The sequence below is a fragment of the Phyllopteryx taeniolatus genome, chromosome 2, assembly GCF_024500385.1.
Source record: "Phyllopteryx taeniolatus isolate TA_2022b chromosome 2, UOR_Ptae_1.2, whole genome shotgun sequence".
Classification (NCBI taxonomy): Eukaryota; Metazoa; Chordata; class Actinopteri; order Syngnathiformes; family Syngnathidae; genus Phyllopteryx; species Phyllopteryx taeniolatus.
In genome coordinates, this window is record NC_084503.1 from 21,188,014 (window position 1) to 21,214,662 (window position 26,649).

General features: G+C 45.4%; 1 protein-coding gene across 3 annotated transcripts; it reads right to left on the bottom strand.

Annotated features, from left to right (window-relative positions):
- Positions 1-2,031: 2,031 nt before the first annotated feature.
- LOC133473632 (neuropilin and tolloid-like protein 2) lies at positions 2,032-26,491 on the bottom strand. Of its 3 annotated transcripts, XM_061765237.1 has the most exons (10): positions 25,974-26,491; positions 20,444-20,500; positions 20,228-20,371; positions 17,119-17,367; positions 16,330-16,377; positions 16,105-16,232; positions 9,409-9,637; positions 8,399-8,512; positions 6,043-6,173; positions 2,032-5,550 (listed from the first exon to the last, which is right to left on the bottom strand). In XM_061765237.1, exons 1-10 carry the CDS (start codon positions 25,981-25,983, stop codon positions 4,864-4,866), a joined length of 1,797 nt encoding a protein of 598 aa, XP_061621221.1. In that variant the 5' UTR covers positions 25,984-26,491; the 3' UTR covers positions 2,032-4,863. The 3 variants fall into 3 exon arrangements, with proteins under 3 accessions (XP_061621221.1, XP_061621229.1, XP_061621227.1); XM_061765245.1 differs by lacking the exon at positions 17,119-17,367; XM_061765243.1 differs by lacking the exons at positions 20,444-20,500; positions 25,974-26,491 and having other exon boundaries at positions 17,119-18,083; positions 20,228-20,368.
- Positions 26,492-26,649: the final 158 nt, after the last annotated feature.

The following is a 26,649-nucleotide window of genomic DNA, read 5'->3' on the forward strand; positions in this document are numbered from 1 at the left end:
TATTTATTTACTATCTTTGTTCATCTATCGATGCCAGTGACGTATACTGATAGGCACTAGATGGCAGAAGTTTCAATTAACCTGTGTAGCCACCTGTTGCCATACAACAGAATTACATGTGGCACAGAGTAAGTACATTTGTGAGTAAATAGAGACATGACCACCATTATTACGGCATATATAATTTTTGGGACACTATTGTTTGGTGGCATGTCCTAAGATTTTTCTAATGTCAAATACTGTATGTGCCTTGGCTCAATAAAGCTTGGGATGCAGTCTTAGACAGATGGGCGATGCTAATTTGCCAAGCTTTGTTGCCTACGCCATCTAACATGGGTGAAAAATGGCATCAAAGTTTTATGATCATTTCGAGGATTGGCCATGGAAAAGGGTGCGTGAGGGTAAGTTCATCGCTGCTTGCAAATGGAATTATTTAGATTATGAGTGAAGATGATACATGTCAATAAACTTGATGTTTACATTACAACAAGTCACTGTGATGATCTTTCATGTCTTGGCAGACAGGATAGTATTTTTCTATTTATGGCTGCATGTGCGTCAAAACAAGCGAGACAGTACATCTGAGCAAAGACTAACGTGTTTGTGAAGGTGACATGTTTAAGAGAGGCGCCCGGAGCACTGGAGAGGACAAATTCATGATGGCAGGCGGCGAAGGGAAGGCAGAGTGCAAATTTGTCAGCGAGCAGCAGCCTGACTAAAGCAGCTGTCCGTGTGTGCATGTGTGTGTATGCCGTAAACGTCCTGCCCAATGCCCTTAACTCACATCAAAGTCAAAGAGGAAAAATACAAAATACATTTTGTATTAAATCATAATTATAATCTTCACATCATGGGTTTAAAATATGTTTATCATTTCAAAATCAACCAATTAAACATTAAAATCAAAGTCAGTCTTGTGGCTCATTTTTAATTTCATATTTTTGATCTGAACCCAAATGGAATTTTTTTTGTTAGATTTAAAAACACATCTGAACAATGACTCGCTTTTTCATTTTTGCATTGGAAAACAATATTTGATACATATTGTTTCTTACCTGTTTTCCTTGAGATCTCTGTTTCTTTAATTTCCCACTGTAGTGGCAAGGGGCTTTTATTTCCTCAACTGCAGAGAGTACCAGGCATCTATCAGGGCTAAGTCTAGCCTTTATTCGTACAAACAAGTTTTTATCATGAAATTCAATATTCTATATGATATATAATGTTCCCATGAATATACAGTATGATGAAATGATGCTTATATATTTCAATATAGCATATTGTCAAAACATAAATGCCTCCCTCAAATGGACACATCCAAGTAAGTGTAATTTTCTTTTGGTAAATAGACAAGGACATTCAATTGTTAACTGCTGGGCCTATTTGAACTCTGTTGCTAACAAAAATAGCAGCATCTACCAAGGTGATAGACCATCTTTATTACTCTCCTGGGAACTACAGAAGTCCCCACATTAATTCGTCAGAGAGACTGATTATGTGCTCCTGTCGTGCTGCAGTTTTGGTAAGTAACAAACCTAGCCCCGTGACTGTGGCCTGTGGTAGTATCAGTCACCTGAAAAAAGGAAGGTATTATTTGGTTCTTATCTGTCACAGGTGGCCACCGCACTGAGGAATTGGGGCACGGTGGCCATGATTAGGCAACAAAGAAAACAGGTTGATATCAAGTGGGCAGGATTGCAGAGGAAAAGAGTACTCCCAGCAACTGAACGGTTGCTGGTTCATATCCTGCCCGAAAGCGTGTCCTTGTTGTGTCCCTGGGCAAGACACCTAACCCACATTGCCCATGAATGAATGTGGTAGGACGTTTTGCCTTGTGATTGGCTGGGATATGCTCCAGCACACCCGCGATCCTGGTGAGGATAAACAACAGGCTGCTGCTTTGTTAGCAACATACAGTGACACGGTGGCATGACACAATTTCTGAAGGGAAAAAAATAGGCTCCTATTTTGGGTGAGGCATTTCTTTTACACTTTTTAAAACACTGTAAAATAAAGCTACAATATACCACAGGCTGGTGAGTAGGTTTTCTTTTAATCCAACAGAATGAAATCATACATAGTGGTTAAATTATCATCATCATTTTCTTTTTAGGGGAAGTGAGTTGTGCTTGTTTTACATTTCACAAGAATTAAAAATAAAAACACTTTCCTCTTACCAAAACAAGAGTCTCTTGGTGTGCTCTTCCCCTGGAGAGATGGAGCTATAGGCGTTATGTCTGCATGTGTGTGTGTGTGTGTGTGTGCATGTGTGCATGCGTGTGTGAGCACACGTGTGTGTGTGTGTGTGTGTGGTAAGCAGGACTGCTATTTCAACAAAGGCCAAAGCATGTCATACTCCATCACGAGTGCTGTCATGACCTTAATGGGTTCAACGAGTCCAGTGCAGCACTGCTAAAAGGTGCAAGAGGCTACTCGCACGTCTTGTAATGCCACTCTGTTCCTTAGGAGGCACCAGTGAGTCACAGCACTGCAAAACCAGCCAAAACAGACAGTTTGAGCGTGCTTCCACACGGGTTTATAGACTGATAATCGTTCTCCAGTTCGTTTCCCCCGTGGGGCAGTTTGTGAACAAAACCAGTGTGCTTTGGCAGTGCGGCTGGTGTAGACCAAACCAACCGGATTACTTCTTCTGAGGGTTCTCTTCCATTGTACAGTACTTCCCCTCTTGTGCAGTTCATTCTGTCAGGTGTGGACATGGTACCCATATTCAGGTATGGATCACACTAAACAGACTACCACTCCTTCAGGGGTTTTCACACTTTGGTCCATGTTAAATGAACTCCAGTTTGTTTTCCATCCTGGTGCGGTACGTTCAGTCAGGTGTAAACACAATAATCAAACATGGCGCAGGTCAAACCAACCGGATTACAGGTAACTTTGTACCTTTTTAGACTGTTTTAATTGTACTCTAATTTAATTCCCCCCTTAGTGTGGTGATTCATTTGGTCAAGTGTGGATACACAAACTGAACTCCGCAGACCAAACCAACTGTACTACCTTTTCTAGTGGTGCTTTCACGCTTTGGTCTATTTTAATCTAACTGAAGTATGTTTTCCTTCTTGTGCAATTTATTTTGTCAGGTGTAAGGTTGCTTCCATTATAATGCAACTGCAGTTGGTTTTCCCACTTGGTGCAGTTCATTTATTCAGTATTTAACACAAAAATGTAACTTAGGTGTGGGTGAAATCAGACGGGCAACCTTTTTTAGGGGTGCGTTCGCATTTTATTTCATTTAACACCTCGGTCCTATTAGTGGGATCAGGTATGACTTTACCTAAATTCTGGTTAATGAACAATATAATCAAATTTGAACTGAAAAAAAAAGAATTCTTCAAGCCAAACCTGAGACCACCTAGAACTAACTGATTGGTTCTAAATTAACTCAGCGAAGTCCAGTATCTGAATGTGGGTGCAGACCAATACAACCACACAACAACTAACCACACACTATCTCTTCTGTGATGTGTGAACACAGTAATGGAAAATGGTCTGTGGACAAAACTGGTCACTTAGAACTAACTGAACAGTTCAGAATAAAAATTGTAATGGTCCGGTGTGACCCAACTAGGATTGGAGAGCCTAAACATTATAATGGTAAAGTAGACTACAGACTACAAACAACCACCCGAGACCTCCCAGATTAAACTGGATGGTTCGGAATTAACTTGGGCATAGTCTGTTTGTGAAACAGTCAGGTTTGGAAACCCTTAATATCATAATGGTGATGCAGACTTCAGAGTCAAAACAAGTGACCGCTGACTTACTGATCAAGTCTTTGCTTTAGCCACCCTAAAGTGCACTTGGCTATTTTCTGGTGTGCTACTGCAGATTGACCAGCAGTACCTTATGGCCAAAACCTCTTCCTGTTTACATTACTGTGACCAATAAGAGAAAAGAGTGACGTCGCATGGTTTGTTGTGACACATCCCAACCAAGGGAAACGGACTAGGGGATTGTGACTGGGACCAGATAAATCGAACTATTGCTGTGTGAAAGCGTCTTTGGACTGATCTACTTGGACAAAACCAAAAGACAGACCTGCTCACAACTTTGGGGTTCCATCAAATCCCACCATGTCACAAAGTCGATGGATCCTAGTTGTGAAAGTGAGGGAACACGCACCGAAACAAAACAAAACATCCATCCATCCATTTATTTTCTACACCGCTTATTCTCACTAGGGTAATGGGTATGCTGGAGCCTATCCCAGCTAATTGCGGGGAGGAGGCGGGGTACACCCTGAACTGGTTGCCACCCAATCGCAGGGCACATATAAACAAACACCTACGGACAATTTAGAGTCATCAATTAACCTACCGTGCATGTTTTTGGGACGGGGAAGGAAATTGGAGTACCTGGAGAAAACCCACACAGGCACGGGGAGAACATGCAAACTCCAGAAAGGCGAGACTGGATTTGAACCCCGGTCCTCAGAACACTGAGGCGAATGCGCTAACCAGTCGTCCACCGTGCCGCCCAAAACAAAACAAAATCCACCCCCCCCCAAAAAAATAAAATAAATAAATAAAATAATATATATATACTGTACTACACACACACACGCATGACAGGTGAACGATTCACAAAGTCTCTTGATGCGTTCTTCTCTCTGGCTAGTTTCTTGGTCCAACCGAGAGTCTGCATGCAGGTCTGAATTTGAATCCTCTCTTGGTTACACCAGTTGTTCTGGTTCCTTGATCCCTGTTTAGCCATCCCATGGAGAGACAAAAAGATTCTTCTTCTAGAAGTCCATGGAAATGGAGCGCTGTTGGTGGTGGACCAATGAGGTTCTGTTCTCGTTGCTTGATCCTGGTTTTCCAACCCCACAGAGAGAAGATTCTTCTTCTAAAAGTCCATGGACATGGAGCGCTGTTGGGGGTCCACCACTGAAGCACTGTTCCGGGCGCTGTTGCCACGGATGGTGAGGGTGCCGCAGGCTCCCCCCATCCCACCGCCAATTCCACCGGCGATGCCACTGGGCCCAGCCATGGCCACTCCCCCCGTCATACCCATGCCCCCGGCCATGGCCACTCCCCCCGTGATGCCCACCGCCCCTCCGATGCCCATGCCACCCGTGGCCCCGCCGCCTCGGCTGTAGATCTCACAGGGTATCTCCTCAGTGACACGGTCCTCGATGACCTGCTGGTCGCAGTCATGAGTCTGGGCATGCTGCTTGTAGCCGTAGCAGCTCTTCTTGAAAGTGCCAGTGGAGTTGAAGGTCTTCATGGGAGGCGGCTTAGAGAAGTCGTTGTGGTAGGACAGCTCCATGGAGCTCAGCGTGGTGCGGCTGTGCTTAATGCTGCCTCCGCCGCCCGTCCCCACAGACCCCTGCGAGCCACAGTGGTGCTCGTGTACGCAACGTGACATGGTGGACGAGCGCCGCACCTTGTGAAAGCTGTCTAACTCCTCGGACAGGTCGGCCAGGTCCGACGACATCTCCTTCTCACGCAGTGAGAAGAGCTCATAGTGTGGCGGGTCGAAGACCTCTTGGAGACCCGCTTTGTTGAAGACACCTGGCCGACGGGCGACCACCTGAACAAAACACATGACAACTGTTTACATCTTCTGTTCAGGGACATCGGTGAGTTGGATTATCTGAGTCCATAGACTCGTGTCAGGGAACCAAATCATCTGAGTCTGCAGTAATTCCAGTAAATCTGATAATTTGAGTCAGTGAACTGATAAAACTGAATCATCTGAGTCTGCAGTGTCTCCAGTAGTCTGCTAACTCAGTAGTCAGTCACCCAATTCAATTGAATCAGCTGTGCCCGCAGTGTTTTCGGTGAGTCTCTTGACTTGAGTCAGAAAAACAAAGCATCTGAGTCCACATGGTTTATGGTAAATCCTCTAACTTCAGTCATTGAACTGATACAATCCAATCATCTGAGTCTGTGATCCTGGCTCACCTAAACTGGTACCCTGTGATTTTTGTGTATGTTGCAGGGCTACAGTGCCCACTCGTGGTCTGGCATGCACACTACAGCCTCATTTGTCAACTTTGAGAAACCTGCTTGTCCCGTTCACCTTTTTCCGGGGCTGCTTCATCTGGACCAGGATGGAAATGATGAGAAGAACCAGAACAATCCCAGATGAGACACCGATGACCGTGCCGTGGGTCTTGGTGATCTGGTGAAAGAGACCCCTGGATCTCTTCTCTAGATGTGTAGGGGAAACACCAATGATCAGAAATGGGAGTAAGTCATATGTACATGTCATAGTTCTCAAGTCTTAACCTTAAAGTTTCAAGCAACTCCCAAGTTACTGTGGAAAAAAAATCAAGAAACTAAAATTGAGAGCCCGCTAAAGTCAAGTCGAATCAAGTCTTTACTTGGGTTAAGCAAGCCATAAATCAAGTCAAACAAGCTTACAGAGTCACAACACATCACTTTGCACTCAGTATTTGCACCTGTGTTAGTTACTGTAGTTGTAGTAACACATTCACAATCAGCGTTTTATGAGGTCCCAAACCAGTCTTTCTTGTCTTCTCCATTAAACGGATAAACGACATGAAGCTTAGTTCATATTTGACCAGCTATCAGTGAGCTTAAGTGTGAAATTACTGTCGTTTTCAAGGAATTTGTCATACCAGCACACATTTCCACGATATGTCACAAAATACGATACCCGAGGTCCCAGATTAGCCCAATAAGTCCCGAGACTTGTGAAATACAAATAGAATAAAAAAATAAGATAAAATAAAAATAAAGATGAAAAAGATAAAATACTTATCTACAAATGGATGCAGCAGAAATACAAATGCGTGAACTGCACATATTTACATAGTCATTTGAATTTGAACAAGAAAAAAGTGTTCCTTGTGCAGGGATCAGTAGGCATGGGGGGTGCTGATGTTACAGCTACAGAGCACTCTTTGAGTTAAACAGTCTAACAGCTTCCGGAAAGAACCTGTTCCTCAGCCTCGTGGTCCTGCACCAGATGCTCCATAGCCTCTGGCCTGATGGGAGAGGATGGAAGAGTGCATGTGTCGGGTGGGTGGAGTCTTTGATGATGCAGAGAGCCCCGCCCACAATCTTCTGAGCAGCCTTTATCGCTTGCTCTCTGCTGCTGAGCAGCTGCTTTGCCACACCGTGATGCTGGTTCTGAGGACGCTCTCCACCACATATCTGTAGAAACTCCTCAAGACACCCTCCCCAGTCCGGCACATCACAGCTTTCGGAGGAAGTATCGATGTTGCTGTGCGTTCTTTAGCAGATAGGAAGTGCTTCGGCTCCAGGTGAAGTCCTTGGAAAAGAGGACCCGAAGGTACTTGTAGCTGGAGACCACTTCCACTGCTGCTCCTCCGATGTGCAGGGGTTGAGGGTGGCGTCTGTCCCTTCTGAATTCCACCGCCTTCTCCTTGGTCTTCTTCACATTGATGCAAAGGTTGTTATCCATGCACCAGTCCACCAGTTGTTCTACCGCCTCCCTGTACTCAAAGTCATTGCTGTTCCAGGGCTCAGCACATAGCCCTGGGGGAGAGCTATTGCTGAGGGTGATAGAGGAGGAGACGGTGTTGTGGATCCTGACAGTTTGTGATCTGTTGGTCAAGAAGTCCAGGACCCAGTTTTCCAGTGATGAACTCAATCCTAGAATGTCCAACTTTTGCACTAGGGTTTGTGGGATGACAGTGTTGAAGGCGGAGGTGAAATCAAGGAAAAGCAGGTGGACGTAGGAATTCTTGCTCTCCAGGTGGTTGAGGGCTTTATCTGTCTTAGTTATTTTATAGTGACTAATGAAGTTACTGTAGATGCTGTAATTTTTGAGTCTTTTATCTTTAAGTTGCAAATCTAACATGTTGCCAAGTCAAGTTCATTTGTATAGCCCTTAATCACAAAAGAGTCTCAAAGAGCCTCCGAGGCCCACAGTTGATAATGATTAATGACATCCACTAATCTAAACCAACTAGTCGAGAGAGAAAAATTCAAACCCCATTTAGGGAAAACAAGAAGCCTTGAGAAGGGATCGCAAATGCGGGGATCCCCCATTCCGGATGGAACAGGTTGCAATGGATGGTGAATGGGCAACATTTATCACATAGTCTGGTGCTGTTGCCATTCTCTTTTTACAATTTTGATCAAAAAACATAATCTGAATTCAATAATCTTCTGCTCTTCCTCAGATACTTGGTTTATAAAGTGGCATTTGCACTCCATATTATAGCCTTCGGGTGGGTTGCCATGTTTGGGCACAGTACACAAAAAATGAATTTTCTTTCAAAAACCCAAAAAATGACACCTTTAAAATGCAGATGTAAACAGACAAGAATTGTTAAGTTATGTAGTTGAAGTCAAATTATGTTTTCAGCCAAGCATGTCCCAAGTCTTAAAATTGGCGACTTAAGTCTGACTCGAGTCAAGTGGTGGACCTTTTATTATGTTACCTTTGCAGTGATTTTCATCCCAAGGGTAGACGCAGTTCTGGACACCATTACACACCAGCGAGTTGTTGATGCACATGTTGCTATGGCAGAAGAAGGTGTTGGCTGAGCAAGGGGCTGCAGGTGAGAGACAGAAACGAGATAAGAATAACATACCCACAGTGGGAAAAGGGCCGGAAGCCATTTTGACAGTAATAATAATACAATCGCAAACACTGGAGGTCTAATAGAAAGCACACAAACAGTCACCTAGCAGCTGCGAGGCTAACATAACTAAGTTCACAAAAGTACAGTTTTCAGTAAGCATCAAAGGATGAACTCTGGCTTCTTCTGGCTTAAAAATTATCCATCCATTTTCTGTACCGCTTATCCTCACTAGGGTCGTGGGTGTGCTGGAGCCTATCCCAGCTATCTTTGGGCCAGAGATGGGGTACACCCTGAACTGGTCGCCAGCCAATCGCAGGGCACATACAAAGAAACAACCATCCGCACTCACATTCACACCTACGGGCAATTTAGAGTCTCCAATTAATGCATGTTTTTGGGACGGGGAAGGAAATTGGAGTACCTGGAGAAAACCCACACAGGCACAGGGAGAACATGCAAACTCCACACAGGCGAGGCCGGGATTTGAACCCCAGTCCTCAGAACTGTTAGGCAGATGTGCTAACCAGTTTTCCACCATGCCACCTATGGAAAATGAATGAATGAATATTCCTTAGCTTTTCAGGATAATTATTGTTTTATTCTACGTTGTACTTTATTTCATTTATTTTTATTCATCTAAAAAAATACATATATATATATATATTTTAATGGTCATTTATATTTTATTGTATTTTACTTCCTTTTATTTTGTTCAAATTTAACTTGGGAAAAAATAAATAATTAAATAAAGAAGTATCCCTTCATTCTTAGTTATGCTGGCGCTTTTTTTCTTGAATTCCAACTTACTAAAAAAGTATCCAAATCAATCAATCAATGACGAGTACGAGAAGATGGGCGTGACTCACGGTCCACAAAGGAGGTGAAGAGCATGCGGAAGCGGCTGAGTCGGCTCTTCTCATCGGCCCACATGCGCACGACGCCCACACCGTTCTCCAGCATGACGTCATTGGCCACCGTGCTGCAGAACTTGGCCTTCAGGTTCTCGATGGCGCTGCTTCCATCGTAGATGGCCACAAAGTTCTTCTTGCACTCGTTGGAGTGCTCCATCTGGTACTCCATAAAGCGCAAGTAGATCTGGACACACACACACACACATACACGCACACACAGATGACAGATGAGAGGTCACTAGGACCTTGTCTCAACTCGAACAGTCGAGGTAGATGGCCGCCTCATACTGAGTCCTGGTTCTTTACATTTTTACTTTGGACAAAGGGCTCAGAAATTTACATCATTGTTCAAGTTTACATGATGTGAATGATGGGATTATGCAAATAGACCAAAATGGTTCCATTTTGTATGTGAATAGACATTTACAATGCATGTGAATGGACAGATGTTAGAATTTTCCGTGGATGGATAAACATACATTGTGTGAATGCACAAACATTTTCATTTCATGTGAATGGACATGCACGTGTTAGCATTATGTGTGTATGTGAATGGGCAAACTGATGATACAGGGGCTGTCAGGGGTAAATGCCCTGCAAACGGCCATATTGTCACGATTGGTGCCCTGCAGTTCCTCTTTTGGAGCTTAGGTGGCGCTTTGTGCCTCGCTCTCCCCTCTCTCCGCCCCCCCACCCCTCTCTCTCTCTCTCTCTCCCCCCCCAGCAATTACCACGCCTGCGCACCTGTTTCCAATCAGCACTCATCACTGCCAGGGATCCGGCGCCAGAGTATTCTCGCTACCACGCAGTACAACGGCCTACACATTGCGCCTCGACAGTAAGATTGATTCGCTGATTCCTGTGCTTGTACTTCCCGTTGTTTCTCCTCCTTCAGTGTCCTCCTGTGTTTCCTGCCATGATGCTCACTCTGGCTGTTTTGCACTCACCTGCTCACACCCCAGCCCTCCGCACGCTCCCTGCTCCTACGGACCACCATCACGCCTTGGAATTGCTGACATTGCGCTTATCCCAAATAAACCATTACCAACTGCTTCCTCTGTCTGCTTTTGGGTCCAGTCCAAAAACCGTTTGATACAAACCAAGAAACAATACTCTGGCCCTATGGATCCAGCGACACCGGAAGCACTCAGGGAAGCGCTCGCTCAACAAGGCGCCCACATCGGGCGGCAGGACAAGATTCGCCGAGAAATCATGGACTCATTTATCAACCTAACACAGCAAGTATCTCTCCTATCCTCTCAGATGCACTCTGGCAACCCCCACCTCCTCGAACACCCCGTGAGTATTCCTCCCAGGCCCGCTGCCTCCAACCAACCTCCCCACCCTTACAAAGAACCTCACGCTCCTCCTCCCGAACCTTACCGAACCTTCAGCTATCCCTCGAACCCCTCCCATCCCTAAAAAGGTTACGACCCTGGACAGGCGACTAATCTCACCTGTTACCCACCACCAGACGGCACCGCTCACTCTTCTCATCACAGGAAATCACAATGAAACCCTCCAGCTGTTTGTCATTCCCTCCCCGGAGACTCCAGACTCTTGGTATCCCTTGGGTCAAGAAACACAACCCTGCCATAGATTGGACCCACCTGTCAATCACTGGTTGGAGTTACTTCTGCCACTCCCACTGTCTTCTTTCGGCCGTCCCGACCTCAAGCAAACCTTAGCCACCAGTTACTTCAATCGACCTCTCCCCTGTTTTCAGTCAGGATCTTGCCTTCTCTCTTCCCCCCCACCGCCCCTATGACTACGCCATTGACCTCCTGCCGGGAGCCCCTCTCCCCTCCAGTCGCCTCTTTAACCTTTCCCGTCCTGAAAATAGTGCTATGGAACACTATATCCATGACTCCTTTGCCTCTGGACTTATTCGGCCCTCCTCTTGCCCCCTGCGGGCTGGGTTCTTCTTTGTCAAGAAGAAGGATACCACTCTCCGCCCCTGCATTGACTTCCGTCGTCTCAATGAGATCACTGTTAAGAATAAAGCCCTGCTGCCTCTCATCGACCGTTCGATTAAACACCTTTGCAACGCCCAGATCTTCACCAAGTTGGACCTGCGCAACGCATATCATATACCGGTTTGTCTTTGTCTACTTAGACGACATCCTCATCTTTTCCCGCTCACTGGAAGAACATCGTCAACATGTCCGCCAAGCCCTTCAGCGCCAACTCGAGAACCGCCTGTTTGTGAAACCCGAAAAGTGTGAATTCCACCTCCCCTCTGTACACTCTCTGGGATACATCATTGCCAAGGGACAACTACAACCTCACCCGGCAAACATCCAGGCAGTCGTCAACTGCCCCATTCCCTCCACTTGCAAAGAGCTGAAACGTTTCCTAGGTTTCGGAAACCTTTAGCGCAGATTCATTCGGGACTACAGTAAAATGGCCGTTCCTCTCACCAGTCTCATTTCCACCAACTCCCCATTTCATTGGACCCTGGCTGCATCCCAACCCTTTAAACGCCTGAAAGAACTATTCACCAGAGCCCCATCCTGAGACACTCTGACCCCTCCCTCCAGTTCTTTGTCGAGGTTGACGCCTCATACACTGGAGCTGGGGCCGTCCACTCCCAGTGGGATCCCAAAACCCAGAAACTACATTCCTGTGCCTTCTTCTCCCGTCGCCTGTCACCATCCGAACGTAATTACGACATAGGAAATCATGAGCTGCTGGCCATCGTTTGGGCTCTGGAGGAATGGAGGCACTGGCTGGAGGGTACCGGAACTCCTTTCATCATGTGGAAAGACCACAAGAACCTCCGCTCTGCTAAGCACCTTAATCCCCGGCAGGCTCGGTAGGCCTTGTTCCTCAGCCGAATCAACTTCAGTCTCTCCTTCCGCCCTGGGTCTCATAACAGCAAGCCTGACGCCATCTCTCGCCTCTACTCACCCCCCTGCAGCTCTGTTGAACCGCATCTCATCCTTCCATCCTCCTGCTTTGTTTGGGCTGCCACCTGGAAGATCGAACAAGTGGTTAAGAAGGCTCAAAGAACCCAACCTGACCACAAGACCGGACCTACGGAACAGCTCTTCGTGCCCGATTCAGCCCGCTCTGAAGGTGTTCAGTGGGCACATAAATCCCAGCTCACCTGTTATTCCAGAATCACCCAAACCATCCAATTCATCCAACAACACTTCTGGTGGCCCAGTCTGGCTAAAGACACTCGTGAGTTCGTCCTAGCCTGCTCCGTCTGTGCCTGAGGAAAAACATCGCATCTTCCCCCAGCTGGTCTACTGCATCCATCCCGAGCTGCCCCTGGTCCAACATTGCTTTGGACTTTGTCAACGGCTAACCCCCCTCTGAAGATAACACTGTCATTCTTATCGTAATAGATCGTTTCTCCAAGTGTGTCCACGACGTACCCCTTCCTAAGTTACCCTCTGCATTCGATACCGCTAACCTTCTAGTCCTTCACGTGTTCAAACTTTACGGTATCCCCATAGACATTGTCTCAGACCGAGGTCCTCAGTTCTCCTTGCAGGTTTGGAAGGAGTTCTGCAAGGCGGTGGGCACAGCAGCGAGTCTGTCTTCTGGCTACCATCCACAGTCCAACGGCCAGACAGAGCGGGCAAACCAAAATCTGGAGTCCGCTCTTTGCTGCGTTACCGCACGCAATCCCGCCTCCTGGAGCACCTTTCTCCTGTGGGTCAAATATGCCCACAACTCCCTCACCAGCTCTGCCACACGTATGTCTCCCTTCATGGCATGCTATGGTTTCCAACCCCCTCCATTTAAGGAACAGGAGCATCATGTGGCGGTCCCGTCGGTGGTGGAGCACCTGTGGCGGATCCAAACTATTTGGAAGGACGCCAGGGCAGCCTTGAATTGGTCGGTTGAAAGAAACAAGCGGTTGGTGGATCTTCATCGCTCTCCAACACCGGAATACAAGGTGGGTCAGATGGTGTGGCTCTCCTCCCGTGACCTCCCTCTCCAAACCGACCTTTTCATTGGACCTTTTCTGATCACCAAAGCATCAGTCCCACCTCTGTACAGTTGAAGCTTCCCCAATCTCTCAAGATCCATCTCACATTTCATGTATCTCTGCTCAAGGCTGTCTCCACTCCTCTCTCCCTCTTCCCAGTAATTACTAATTACCACCTCCTCACCTGCGCACCTGTTCCCAATCAGCACCCATCACTGCCTGTATTTAAGCCTGCCTGACCCAAGGATCCGGCGCCAGAGTATTCTCGCTCCCACGCGGTAGTTTTAGTCATCAGGCTGGCAGGAATCTGATCTCTCTGCCCACTCTGCCCCCTCTACCTCTTCTGGCCTCTGCCCACATGAACTCTGAACTCTGACGCCCCACATACATGCACACACACATCAATACACACAGACAAACACCAGACTCAGGGTCGCACCAGCCACTTTAGCACCATTGGGGTTTTGTCATCTAATTTATTATTATTTCTTATTTGCCTTGGTTCTCTGACCTTGACTATGTTGCATACGTCACCTGATCTTTGATATTTGCACATTCAATTAATACTTTTTATACTGTATATACCATAGTTTTATTTAGGTTTTTATATTGATGTTATTTGTCTTTTGTAGCACCGCGGGCCCTTGAGTACCATAATTTTAATCCTCTGTATGTGACATTGCGCTTATCCCAAATAAACCATTACCAACTGCTTCCTCCGCCTCTGTCTGCTTTTGGGTCTTGTCCAAAAACCGTTTGAGACAAACCATGACACATATGCTGCATAGCAGGAATGACACGAGATGAAAAACACTCAAGCACATAAAAATCCTGCATAAGAAAAATGCTGCAAGATAAAAATGCTGCAATCACAAAAAAAAACAGCAAAAGAAAAATGCTGCAAACACACGCACACAAAAAACACACACAAACAAATTCCAAAACAACTGCAAGAGAGAAATGCTGCAAGTTCACGCCACACAACGGAAGCCCTCCAGACCACTAGGGGACGCCCCTCACGCGACCTCTGGGACGGACCAGTCCTGTGAGACCCGAGGCAGGCACCACAGGTACTGTATGTATACAGTAGGTAGATACGACACACCCATTTTGAGCTCCATGCCGAAGGTGACGCTAAACTAGGGCGGTCAAAGTCGTCAGCACATTCCACGTGTGTTGACAGTGAGAAAACCAAAAGACCAAGGCTGACGGCACATTTTGGGGCATACGGTTGAACGGCATACAATTACGACAAGGAAACTGGGAGTCCGATTCACATATAATTTTGTTGTTGTTGTTACTTTTTATCAAATGTTGCGTATTGATAGCATACGCTTTGGCGTTGACAAAACAGTAACCCTCGTGAAAATCGGTTGAGAAATTAGCTAATTTCAGTGTCCATGCATTGCCTTCTATGGGAACGACGACCTCCCCAACTTGGCCGCCACGTAGGCAGGTTGGTTAGTCGGGGTGCTACAGGACGCTGGCTTTTCTATGTAGTATCTGTGAAAGGCATTCCTTGGTCTCACAGGACTGGTCCGTCCTGGAGGTCACACCCCCTAGTGCCCTGGCAGACTTCCTTTGTTTGGCGTGAACGTGCCGCATTTCTCTCGCAGTTATTTTGGGATTTGTGTGTTTCGTTGTGTTTGCAGCATTTTTCCCTGCAGTTGTTTTCTGTGATTGAAGGATTTTTATATTGCAGCATTTTGCCTTTGCATTTGTTTAAGTGCTTGTGCGTTTTTTGGTTTTGTGTCATTCCTGCATTTCCAGATTCCCGTTTGCAGCGCATTTGCCTTTGTTGGCCACCGTATGATGTGCATATTATGTGTGTGGATGTAATCTAGGGCACATTATTTACAACTAATATCAGCAGTAGATAAGATTCTTATATAATGAATGACAATGATTCCATGATGATGATTACATAAATGAACTCACAATGACGCGCCAACAGCCATTTGGAGCCCACGCATAAACATGACAAACATGGCGTGTGACCACTCATGTAACTTAATCAGATGTGCATGAATTTATGTCGTCGCCATGTTGTGGCGGAGGCCAGCCCGTGACTCATTTAGTCTGGGGGTGGCGGCAGCGGCGCAAGTCTCGCCCGTGAGTCACGGTTGTCATTTTTTTACATCCTGTCACATGTAAGTGAATTTAAAAAATGAAAACCTACCAAATGTAAGAGATGCGAAGTCATTAATGTTTAAAGGAAAATCACCCTGCATCAGACAGATTTTGTTATTATGTGTCAATGTACAGACATTTCCATTATGGGCTCTCTTTTCATGGAGGCGGGCTCGACTCGGTGTTGGTAATTTCATAGACCAGTGTACCCGAGCGCATATGCTGCGCTGATGTCTGCGCCATTGTGGGCGTGGACACAGCCCACTTCATTTGCCACCAATCTAAGCGGCTCCTCTCATTCCCTTGAAATGCGGCGCAACAATTTTTCGAATGGAGACGTCTCTGTGCGAGTCCTGGGTGACTGCAGCATTGTCACTTGGCCAGTGTGGCAACAGACGACGTGATTAAATCCAGTATGAGCTGCAGGTGATAACTGCTGGCGACTTACATATGTTCCCACACCCGATCGTTTCATGGACAGACAGGTCCGGGGTGGGCAGTGGCCCTGGATCCCACTACTAGATGCAGTCCTGCTGATGATTACTGTGGAAAGCCACATTAATGACGTGCGTACGGACCTTGGACTGAGGGGGGGCCCTGATGGTCCAGATGCAGTCCAGGGCGTCTCCGGGCTTCACCCGCTTGGCTTCGTCCACCTGACTGGAGCGAATGATCCCATCAAAGCCGCCCAGCTCAAACTGACAGTCTGGAGAACGACCAGGAGGATGAAGAAGAGAAGAGGATGATGAGGACGTCCTTGTGGCATCCTTTTATTTCCAAATCAAAAGCAATGAGAAGCTTACCCGGGATTGGGTTTAACAGTCCGCCCACATGCAGATGGAAGTCAGGGTCTGAAAACACAACAACAAAATACTGTAAACAGCTCCATTCTCATCATCCTTCTACCAATATACTCACTCTCTCTCCTCTGGACGTGTCCGAACCATCCAAGTCTGCTCTCTCTAACTTTGTCTCCAAAACATCGAACCTTGGATTTCCCTCTGATGAGCTCATTTCTAATTTGATCCAACCTGGTCACTCCGAGAGCAAACCTCAACATCTTCATTTCTGCCACCTCCAGCTCGGTTTCCTGTTGTCTCTTCAGTGCCACTGTCTCTAATCCGTACATCATGGCTGGCCTCACCACTGTCTCATAAACTTTGCCCTTCATCCTAGCAGAGACTCTTCTGTCACATAACACACCTGACACCTTCCTCCACCCGTTCCAACCTGCTTGAACTCGTTTCTTCACTTCCTTACAACACTCACCATTGCTCTGGACTGTTGAGCCCAAGTATTTCAAGTCCTCCACCCTCGCTATCTCTTCTCGCTGCAGCCTCACTCTTCCCCCTCCACCCATATGTATTACTATTATTGTCTTACTTTGACTAATCTTTATTCCTCTCCTTTCCAGTGCATGCCTCCACCTTTCTAACTGTTCCTCCACCTGCTCCCTGCTTTCACTGCAGATCACTATGTCATCTGCGGACATCATGGGGCACGAGGACTCCAGTCTAACCTCATCTGTCAGCCTATCCATCACCACTGCAAAGAGGAAGTATTGCAAAGTTGCAGTTGTTGTATGTTCTGACCTGCAACAAACGTGTACTTGATGCGGAATCCGAGGCCCTCCAGCTCCTCGTCGCTGGTGAACTTGATCCACATGAAGCGTCCGGTGGAGGTGACTAGTGCCGGGGTCTTGCCTCCACACACCCGGTCGATTAGCGGCGAGAAGCCAAAGGGCCCGTCGCGGATCTCGATGTGGTCGAAGCGGCACTCGAAGGACGGCTCAATGTAGTAATTCTTGTCAAACACAAGCTGAATCCTCTGCCTGGGCAAAGCTGTTTGGTCATGGACATGAACGGTCATGTTAGAGCACCACCCGGAACACATTCATTACTTTTTGGGAACTTGAACATGAGATTATTAAGTGGTCAGTCGGCTTGTTTTCTTTAGCTTCACCGGGACTCAGTTTCTGTTTAAAGGAGACATTTTAAAACAGTTCCCACGTATCTTAATAATCTTTGACATGCTTCTCAAAATGCCCTTAGGATCAAGAACCATGAGTGAATGAACAAAAAAATGGCATGTGAAATCAGGCTTTAAAATGGTCAACAATTGAGAAGTTCTTGCAGCTTTCGGACGCTGTCAGCGTATCATTGAATGCTCTAAAAAAAATTGCACTCTCTTACGGCTCAAGTGGGGAGAGAATCACCAGCGACGCGCAATGCGCACGCTCTTACGGGCTGCAGAGAGGCAGCCGCTGAGCCGGCATAATGACCAGCAGCACGCCACCGGGACAATTTCCCTTCTGGTTTGCCTCTGTTGAAATCAAGCGGGACAGGGCGGTGCTGTGGCCACCGAGGAGCGCAGCATAAGCGGCCACAGCAGAACGACGTACACCGGTCCCCCTGGATGACTCTTTTCCCCTCCTCTTCCTCACCCCATGACATCGTGGCCGGCAACTGTGTGGCTGATGACGCCATTGCGCCGGACCTCCAGTTGCTCCCCTAACCGCTGGAAGGGTGGCAAGGGGCCGTGGGGGAGTGAATCCCATCTGCAATCATTTGTGCATCACTCTTAATAGGTCAGTCCATTTGTGAAAATAACAGCCAATGAGAGCATCCATCGACCGGATGAAGACAAGATTAGTAACTGTAATGCCTTTTTCGGCCTACTGGGGGGAGCAATGAGCCATCTGTGGACGGGAAGGAAAGGAACGTCTTCCGGGTGACGTCACCATCTCGTGCGTGGAAAAATGAGCAGCAAAGTTGAGCTGCTGCATGCTACACAGATTTTAGGATTTTATACAATCAGGATTTTATTTTGCTTGTAATAGTACAACATTTCATTTATTTGACATTTTATTTTACTCATAAGTGTATGATTTATTCCTGAATAATCAATACTTTTTTCTTCATCATAAAATGACAGATTGTTTTTAATTACACGTTTTTACTCAGAATTTTATGATTTTATGCTTGAAAGTTTACAACTTTTTCTTGTAAAACGATTTTTCCCCCAAATGATTAAATGTATTCATAATTTTATTATATATTCTGGAATTATCAAGACTTTTTTCCCTCATATTATTATTATTTTTTTCCCAACCTAAGATTACAACATTATTCAGGTCATATGTATGTTTTTTTGGCACAAGATTACAATGTTTTCCCCTGTAACACGACAACTCAGTTCCCTTAACTAACCTGCGTGGCATAATGTTATGCTTGAGTTCTCATATTATTACAAATTAGTTCTGGTAGGATGATGATGATGAGTTTCACAACATTTTTTTCTTCTTCTCGTCCACATTATGACTTCATTTTTATTGTTTTTGGCATAACATAATTGACATACATTTTTCTTGTGATACTACGGCTTTATCCTGGTAAAATTACGGCTTCACACGTGAACATGTGGCCACTCCTAATTTAAGGTCATCACACAAATAGAGCCCTAAGACTTTATTCTCATAAATGTACCTTTTTTCCGAAGTACATTACAACTTTCTTCTGGTAAAATTACGTAAATTTTCGTCATGTTGCATTTTGTTTGTGAAACAGTACAACCTTTTCCTCATGACTTGACGACTGTATACTCATGAATTTACCATTTTTCTGGAACTTTACAACATTCAGGTAAAATAATGATGATTTTCATAACTATCTTTTAACATTAAGATTTTTTTTCCTCACAACATTATTTCATTTACATAATGTTGTGTTCTTATGCTCATACTTAACATTTTGTTTTGCGTAACATTGCCAACATTTTCCTCGTAAGATTACAACTTTGTTATGGTTGCATGACAGCAGTTTATACAGCTTAAGCTTTGTTTTCGCCAAACTTCAGGCAACTTCATTCTCATAACTTTAGATTTTGTCTGTGGAACGTTACGACTTTTTTCTCTCATAACATTATTGTTGTTCTTTCCCATCATAATAGTTTATTCCTGTAAGATCACAACAATTTTCATAACATTGCTTTTCTTGGTTTTTTTTCATAATTTCATTATCATGAGTACATTTTTGGCATAACATGATGATTTTCGACTGTTTTTTTCCCCCCCAAATTGATTGTTTTTTCAAAATCTTACCTTATTTCCGTAATATTGCGACCATTTTCAAAACTTTTTAAAATGCAATAGTACTCACTTAATCCCCTTAAGTTGAAATACTTTGGTGCAACATTAGTCATTTTTACTCGTACATAGTCCGATTTGATTTGCATAACTATGTTTCTTTGCGGAACATTATGACTTAACTCTCTTACCTTTAACGATTCAATTTAAAATGTCCTCATCTCTTCATGACTTAATAATAAATGTATGTTTTTTGGTTTGGCACTCATATTCCTTTATTTTGATATTTAATCACTGAAAAAGTAATTTTAAAAAATGTTGTAAAAGCCCCTCGCAATGTTATCATTAACATTAAGATTTTTTTTAGCCCCAACATAATGACTTTGTTGCAACTATATGATTTTTCAGATTGTCCCTTGTTTATTTGAATATTTTGAATCACAAAAAAACATTTAATTTCACGTAATGTAGTAAAATCTGAGCAACAAACAAATATTTTTAGCGCCAAAAATTGAACGGCTTCTCTCTTCATCCCTCCAAATCTCCTCAGTGGAGGGAACGAGCACTCAAGCTCAGTTCTGTAGATTGGATGGCTACCCACAATGCACCTGTCTCACCTTCCAGGATGTAGACGCACTCCTTGTTGGGCGGGTACGTGTCAGGGTACTTTGGCGACGTGAACACGCCGCCATTGATGTTGCGCACCCACGTGCCGCAATCGTTATGATTCGGGCTCTGGACGCCATTGTCGCTCAGGGAGTCTTTACGAGGAATATAGATGACAGTAAATAGATTAGAATGGAGCTTCTAATCATATCTTTTGTCACGCTTACCTTTAGTTCTCTGTGCTAGAGCGAGGCCCTCTTTTATGAGAACGAGGAGAATCCACGCTGGAAAGAACAGATGATATCATGCAAGATGAATAGGAAATATAGGGGTCTGTAATATTTTTGAATACTAATTTATGTTAACCTCCTGAGACCCGAGCTTTTGTCATGTGTGCATTTTGTATTTCCCCTTGCTATTTGGGATAAGTAAGACCTAATAAGTATAATAACTAAACTTGGTCTTTGTACAGGAAGTGGTTTTTGCAGAAAATTATGTCCTTATATGTGGACAGTTGGCTTCTCACAACAAAAAAAAACATATTTGCTGTTTGGAACGGTCCAATTGGTGTACATACAAAATTTTAGCTTCGCACACAAGAATTCCCAGAGCAGCCTCGTTCTCTGCAACGCATAGGATTTTTTAAGGCAACCATCTCCGGGAGATAAGACGCAGTGAAGTGGACTGAGACGTGGGGGACAGGAGTGACCCGAGATCTTTTGCCTGGTGGTGGAAGGTGTCCGTTGTCATTCTCTGCATCTGCAACATGAGCATCTTTTTGAATGGCGTCACCGTTGTCGAGGAATACCTGAACCTCTACCATCCGAAACTTCATCAGAATCAGAATCAGAATTAGAATCATCTTTATTTGCCAAGTATGTCCAAAAAACACACAAGGAATTTGCCTCCTGTAATTGGAGCCGCTCTAGTACGACAACAGACAGTCAATTGACAGAGAACACTTTTGAGACATAAAGACATTGACAAAAAACAGTCACTGAGCAATAAAGGGTTGCTAGTTATCTGGTAATGCCGGTACATTTTTATTTATTTTTTTACAATTGTGCAAAAAGATGCAGAGTCATCTAGCACTTAGAGCAGTTCGAAAGACAAATATTGCAATAGTCCGGTGCAATGCATTGTGCAAAGGGTGCCGAGACTTCAAGCGAGTACTGTGATCATCTGGGACAATGTTGATTGTGCAAATGTTGCAGATACTCCTCAATCAGTGTGCAAATGGAGTAGATGCTACTCTGGCATGAGTGGCTAGTATTGGTCAACAACAGATATGCCAATAGTGCAGCGTGGCGAGACTACTACAATGAGTGCACGAGTAATGTATAATTGGCCCCACAGAAATGTGACAACAAATGGAATGTTATAATGGAATTGTAGGTTAGGTGTTTAAGAAGTTGATTGGAAGAGGGAAGAAGCTGTTGGAATGTCTGCTAGTTCGAGTTTGCATTGATCGGTAGCGCCGACCTGAGGGAAGGAGCTGGAAGAGATGGTGACCGGGATGTGGAGGGTCCGAGAGGATTTGGCACGCTCTTGTCTTAGTTCTGGCAGCATCCAAGTCCTCAAGGGTGGGTACGGGGGTACCGACAATCCTTTCAGCAGTTTTGATTGTCCGTTGCAGTCGGAGTTTGTCCTTTTTTGTAGCAGTACCAAACCAGACTGTGATGGAAAAACACAGGACTGATTCGATGACCGCTGTGTAGAACTGCCTCAGCAGCTCCTGTGACAGGCCGTGCTTTCTCAGAAGCCGCAGGAAGTACATCCTCTGCTGGGCCTTTTTGAGGACGGAGTTGATGTTGGTCGCCCACTTCAGGTACTGAGAGACTGTAATTCCCAGGAACTTGAAGGTCTCGACGGTTGACACAAGGCAGCTGGAAAATGTGAGGGGCAGCTGTGGCAAAGGATGCCTCCTGAAGTCCACAATCATCTCTACAGTCTTGAGCGTGTGCAGCTCCAGTTTCTGTCGGCCGCACCACAGCTCCAGCCGCTACACGTCCTGTCGATTTGCAGACTCGTCATCGTCCTTGATGAGGCCGATGACAGTGGTGTCATCTGCAAACTTCACGAGTTTGACAGCCGGGTGCATTGAGGTGCAGTCGTTTGTGTAGAGAGAGAAGAGCAGCGGAGAGAGGACACAACCTTGGGGCGCCCCGGTGCGTATGGATGAGGTGGCCTCCCCCAGCCTCACCTGCTGTGTCCTGCCCGTCAGGAAGCTGTAGATGGCAGGTGAGACACTGAGCTGGAGAGGCTTGGATGAAAGGAGTTCAGGGATGATGGTGTTGAACGGTAAACTGAAGTCCATGAACAGGATCCTCGCGTAGGTCCCTTCACTGTTGAGGTGTTCTAGGATGAAGTGCAGTCCCATGTTGACTGCATCATCCGTTCGCTCGGTAGGCAAACTGCAGGGGGTCCAGCAGGGGACCTGTGACGCTCTTGAGGTGGTCCAGCACGAGACGTTCAAAGGACTTCATGACCACAGATGTCAAGACGACAGGCCTGTAGTCATTTAGACCCGAGATTGTAGGTTTCTTGGGGACTGGAATGATGGTGGAGTGTTTGAAACAGGATGGAACTTCGCACAGTTCCAGAGATCTATTGAAGATCTGAGTGAAGACTGGAGCGAGCTGGTCCGCGCAGACTTTGAGGCAGGATGGGGAGACATGGTCTGGGCCTGCCACTTTGTTAATCTTTTGTTGTTTGAAGATGCGTCTCACATCCTGTTCGTGGATGGTCAACGCAGAAGTCAGAGGTGTGATTGTGGTCGGTGGTGTGGCTGGGTGGGTGTGGGGTGTGAAAGTGTCCTTTTCAAATCTGCAGTAGAAGGTATTCAAGTCGTTGGCTAGTGTGTTATTGTTCTCAGCTTGGGGGGATCGTTGCTTGTAATTTGTCAGCGATTGGAATGGATGCCAGACTGATTTAGAGTGGTTAGCGCTAAACCGTTTTTCCAACTTTGCTGCTTAGTTCCTCTTTGCAATGTTAATTTCTTTAGTCAGCAGATTTGTCAACTCTTCCCATCTTTGAGTTGTACTCGCGCACAACACATCTTTTTTCTTTCTTGGACCACCGCTGGCAGGTGTCTTCTGGGTGTGCAGCATGAACAGTGGAGAACCACAAAACTGGCTGATTCTTATACCACTTGACAATGCACGCTTTCCCATCTGCCCTGGTTACTGTGGCTGAGGAACCTCTGCCTTTCTGTTTCTGGGTTTTGTCATCTGGTAGCTTTTTCATTGCTTGAGAGACCCGGTTCTTCATCACTGTACCAGTAAGGTACACCTCGTTTTTTAGCATGCGATCTATAGCTCGTGTGTTGGTGAAGAAGTGGTCACAATACACTTTAGTGCCAGCAGTCAGAGTTTCAGACAGACGTTTCATGACCAGTGTTCCTAAACCCAATCCTTCTGAACCCTGCCCCTGCAAAGCTAGTGTCTTTGAACCTTGGTAGAGTTTGAAGTCTATCACTATTCCATCCACCGATGCCAGCACAAAATTCATCATTCCCACTGCATTCGGCTTGAGTGGCACTTACTGCCAGAATGTATGTGCCCGTGTAAATGGGATCATCTGTTGGTCTACTGGGACCCTTTGAATGTACGATTCCTGAAAGGAGTCACTTTCCACAATTTGTAGATTTTCCTAATCGTGAAGATCGATGACCACTTTCAGATAGCTTTGACGAACCGATCACGTGACATTGTGTTACTAATGGCAGTCAATGTGCTGCTCCACATAACCCAGTGGCAGCCAATCACTTCGCTCATTTTGCAAATAATCATTTACACCCTGAAACTTGTCTATTCACACTCGCAAACCTTTCTGTATATTATGTATAAGCAGATGTACCACTTGAAGGAACTAATTACAGGTATAAATTCAACTAAATCATCACAAATTTAGCTAACCACATGGCACAAACAATACCGTTACATAATCCCAATGTCCTCCAACAAGTACATAAGATTGATTTTTTTACTTTGCAGATGTCACTAAAATGTGTCAAATTTGAATGTCATATCAAGCGAGAGATGCTATTGTACAGAAATACATTGATTTCATTCTGAAATTTTTGATTAGGGTTTTACCTTTCTCAATTTTCTTTTGCAGATATTGCCGCCATTTTATTTTCCACTGAAATGGGTGTAATGTTGTGATATGACCACAAGATGGTGGGGGCAGTGCCCCCAAGTGTGGCTCATAGGTCAAACTTTAAGAAAATGAAGTATCATTGGTCTGAGAGACAGAAATGGAATGTCCTCACATGAGTATGCAGGGTCTCAGGAGGTTAATAGTACATTTATGTTAACTATTTATTATAAGTTTAATAATGTTGTATTAATTATTTATTTAGTTATAGAGTATATTTTTAATACACATACATATATACATTTATTTAGCCCCATAAGTTACTGTTAAGCGTACTTTTGTCCCTTGAATGGTTCTATATAAACTTTATTATTATTATTATAGTTTTCCATCTATCTTTATTTTGACCAAACAGTGGGTTTCTCTCCTGTGATGTTAACTCTTTCCAGGAAACATGTTGTAATTCCTCAATGTAGACAATTATTATGCTTTTTGCAACAGACACGCAATCACATAATTAGCTGACCTCTGGCGTGAGGTATAAAATAGTTGTGGGACAGCGTTAGAGGTGTCAAAATTTATCGATCACTCGACAACTATTTTGATAATTGATTAATTGTTTAGAGCTATTGTTTAACTTCAAATTGTCCAAATCCTCAGATTTTGTTGTCCCTGTTGTTGCCATTCAGGCAGAAAAACTGGGAAAGAGTCGGCTTTGACAGACAGTGTGAAAGGGGTTCAGGTTCCATTTCCCATGCGAATTACTCGGCGACCAATCAGTGCACATCGGCTTGTCTAACTCCGCCCTCTTACACAGGTATTTGGACCATCCATCCACCATTTTCCGAGCCGCTTACACCCTGAACTGGTTGCCAGCCAATCGCAGGTATTTGGACCAATGAACATTCAAATGAACCACACAGCTATCTTCTTCTTCTCCATCAATCTATTACTCTGTCTATCCGTCTTTCTATCTATCCATCCATCCACCTAACGATCTATCTATCCATCCATCCGTCCATATTTTTGGGGACATCCAGGTGTGTGTGTGTGTGTGTGTGTGAGACCGGTGAAACCCGGTGAAGCACACGCCGCTGACGTGACACCGAGGGATAGTGGAAATGTATTTACTTGAAGTCGTTGGAGACGCGGGTCTCCGAGAGCGGTTGAAGCCGCTGACACGACTCCTTTGTCCGGCCGCGCTGCGTCCTATAATGGAAGTGCGCTCGCTCCGCCGGTTGTGGCGCTTGAGTGAAGCGGCAGCATTTTAATTAGACCAGAGCGCATGCATGTACGTACGCTCTCTGACCTGGCTCTCATTTTGAAGCGTTTGAATGTATGCATTAGTACGGTGTACAAAGATTGGTGATTTGACGCAGGAAATCTCGCTTAACCCCCCCCTCCCTAACAGCTCCGTGGGGTGCATTTATATTGACGACGCTGGAACACAAAGCGAGAGGATGCTCGTCCACCGCACGCACACACGCCTCCGAACACGCACGCAACATGAGTTCGTGGCTCATTCCAGGAGATTTCCCATTGGAGTCTGGTCTGGAGAAGACTGTTGCTTCTTTAGAATATGGAGCTAATTATTTCTGATAAAGTTTTAGTGGTAATTATTTGATAATCAAATAATAATCATTACAAAGAGAGTCTCACCTCTGTGCATGATTTCCTCTGCAAAGACGTTCCTCTTTTCAAACTAGAATCCTCCCGCCTCGTCAATCTTCATAGGAGCGCTTAGTCAAGCTCGACATGGGGGCATCCATCCATCACGCACCGGCGGCTCCTCCTCAGCTCGGGTGCGCCGTGGAAAGTCCGGAGGAGCTCCTCAGCATCTCAGCCCGGTCATCGGCTTCCGACTGCGACTCAAACCCAAGTGAGATGCTCCAAGCAGGTTTCCAAAGAGACAGCGAGAGATTATAAAAACAGACGGATACGAAAGGAAGAGGAAGAGGAGGATGAGGATGAGGAGGAGGGGGAGGAGGAGGAGGAGGAGGAGGAGGTGTCCGCTCCGCTCCCAAGTCCGTGGGCGCACTGAGGAGGAGCTGCGCCCGCATTTAAAGCCGCCGGCGGGCGTTGCTGACATCAAGCCGTTAGTCGTCACCGGCGTCGTCAGGCGGACCGCATGGATGGCGACCCTCTTCCGGTTGCCGCCTTTCAAACAAAACACCAAAAGCGATCACAATGAACGAGGAAATCTTACATAGGAAGAGCCACAGTTAAAAGAAGTGGTATTTCAAAATACAGAAGAAAGTCACATTTTCAATGTACAGTATAAGTCAAGAGGGCTGTATATACACTTTTTAATATGAAATTGTACTGTACAGTATGT

Coding starts and splice junctions, on each gene's coding strand:
- LOC133473632 (XM_061765237.1), bottom strand. Junction 8,513..9,408: donor CTTCACCTCCTTTGTGGACC/GTGAGTCACGCC, acceptor TCTCACCTGCAG/CCCCTTGCTCAGCCAACACC. Junction 5,551..6,042: donor TGAAGCAGCCCCGGAAAAAG/GTGAACGGGACA, acceptor TGTTTTGTTCAG/GTGGTCGCCCGTCGGCCAGG.